This window comes from Lottia gigantea (genome assembly GCF_000327385.1).
Source record: "Lottia gigantea unplaced genomic scaffold LOTGIsca_555, whole genome shotgun sequence".
In the NCBI taxonomy this organism is placed as follows: domain Eukaryota; kingdom Metazoa; phylum Mollusca; class Gastropoda; family Lottiidae; genus Lottia; species Lottia gigantea.
The window spans coordinates 39,898-42,035 of record NW_008709904.1 but is presented as its reverse complement, the minus strand read 5'-3'; the positions used below and the strand labels follow the sequence as shown (position 1 = coordinate 42,035).

The window sequence follows — 2,138 nt, the reverse complement described above, 5'->3', positions numbered from 1 at the left end:
GCCACACCCTTCTAAGCCTCTACATGAGTAGGAGAATGTCTCGTATGTAACATCACTATAAATGAAGACACTTTCAATCAAGCTGCCCTCTTTTATGCAGATAAAAACGAAAAAACACTTGGTTTGTCCCTTGGATTTCAAAGCAGGTTTGACGGCCCTTTGTAGAATGTTTTTTAATCCACCCTTGACGGTTTCTTTGCCACGGTCGACTTTCAGCACTTCCTTTTCAACTTGGGGGAGGTTATCTTTTACAGCTTGTTTCCAGCACTCCATAAATCAGCAAGTGATGTGGGAGAAAGACACGACCGACCAACAAGCCGTTGAAACCGGTGCCGATGATGCTGTCGTACCCGTCGTAAACGAAGCGTTGGGAGCCAGAAGAAAAAGAATGGGTGAAAGTTCAGTGTTTGAAATTCAATCCCGGCTGCACATGAATTTGTGTTTACAAGATCGTTTTTTAGTGAACGGGGTCGACGTTCGCATCCAATTGGAAGGACAGCAACCAAAATGGTGATGTGGTGGGTGAATATTTCACCCATTTTACACATCAACAAACCACGACTCCCTATTTAGATTTGATTTGAAAAGATTGGGAATATTAAATACTAAGGAAGATTTGCATTTGTGTTACAACGACTATATTAAAGGCTACACACTCTTTGGATTTGACCAATGACCACGGAGCTGATCAAGCCAATTTTCATCCCAAGTCGTCAGGAAGTTTGTCTTTGGAATCGAAAATACTCCACAAAATCCACTCGATTTGCTATTATTTGCCGAATACGATAATGTCTTGGAAATCGACGTCAACCGCCAAGTTCTGGTGGATTGGTAAACCTCTGTATACTTCACAGTTGGAGGAAGGATTGGCCTGCCACATCCCTGAACAATTTGCAGGCGTGTTAGCCAGAAATCAACTACAAACCTTACAGCCAACACGCTATCCCTCAGCGTACGTTGTGAATACCGACGACGCAGGCCAGCCTGGAAAACATTGGACAGTTTTTGTATGCGAAAAAGACCATTGTGATTTCTTCGACTCGTTTGGATGTTCCCCAGAAGTGTATGGCCAAGATTTTGCCGACTTTGCGCGGCGTCAAGGACCCTTACGTCACAATACCCGGAGGATTCAAGGAAATCAAAGTTCTGTCTGCGGGCATTATTGTTTCTTTTACTTGTGTCATAAATTCCACGAACCGTCACCCCATGCTTTATCGGTGTTCCAATCTAATCTGACCGAAAACGATTGTTTAGTCCATGCTTGGGCCCATCACCATTTTCCTTGTTTGTCTTTTGAAGATGGTGAAACATGTTTAGGATTTATGAATGACAATATGTTAGAGTTAATGGATTTAAGTTGAATTAATTAAAGTTTAAAAAATAAATACCACGTGATCTTTTTTATCCAATCCAAAGCCCTTTTTCCAGTTTCCCGCCTATAAAAAGCGCAGTCACTTGTCTTTTGCCAGTCATTTGCAACATGGCAACCGAACCTATCATTGTTGTCCAAATCTTGGAAGTGGATGACAGGCCTATTAAAGTATTTATCCGTAATCAGCGTCTGGTACCTATAATCACTCGCTTATTACTACTTTCCCAAAATGACGACAAAATGACGTCATCAAGGAATTCCCCGGGGTTTTCCCAATGACGTCATCTCCCTAGCAACTAAAGTCCCTGAAAACATGCCCCTACTACTACGTCATATTTAGTCACATGGTACGTCTCAGCCAATCAGCGTCTGGTACCTATAATCACTCGCTTACTACTTACAATAATGTAGAAAATGATATTCTGAAAAGAGAATAAAATACACTCATAAGAATCTTAACTAAAGGTACGTTACTATGTTTTTCAATACTACAGACAACAATTAAATCATTATCATGCAGAGGTTATATCTGTAAGTTGTAAGTTCTTAACATTTTCAATTTTAAATTTTATATTAAAGACTAGATCACCATCTTGTACACAAAATCGTGCTCACGTATTCTTCAGAATGGTTTTTTATCTGAATCATTCTATCTTGAGAGAGGATGCAGACAAGGAGACCCACTATCACCATATATTTTCATTTTATGCGCTGAAATTTTAGCAATTTTAATTAGAAACTCAAAAGACATTAAGGAAGTAAATAG

At 39.9% G+C, this 2,138-nt stretch overlaps 1 protein-coding gene across 1 annotated transcript; it reads left to right on the top strand.

Moving 5' to 3' along the window:
- Nucleotides 1–788: 788 nt before the first annotated feature.
- On the top strand, nt 789–1,361 carry LOTGIDRAFT_175928 (hypothetical protein; the record flags this gene model as incomplete). The annotated part of the gene is made up of 1 exon (XM_009063135.1): nt 789–1,361. One exon carries the CDS (start codon nt 789–791, stop codon nt 1,359–1,361), a length of 573 nt encoding a protein of 190 aa, XP_009061383.1.
- Between the last annotated feature and the right edge of the window lie 777 nt (nt 1,362–2,138).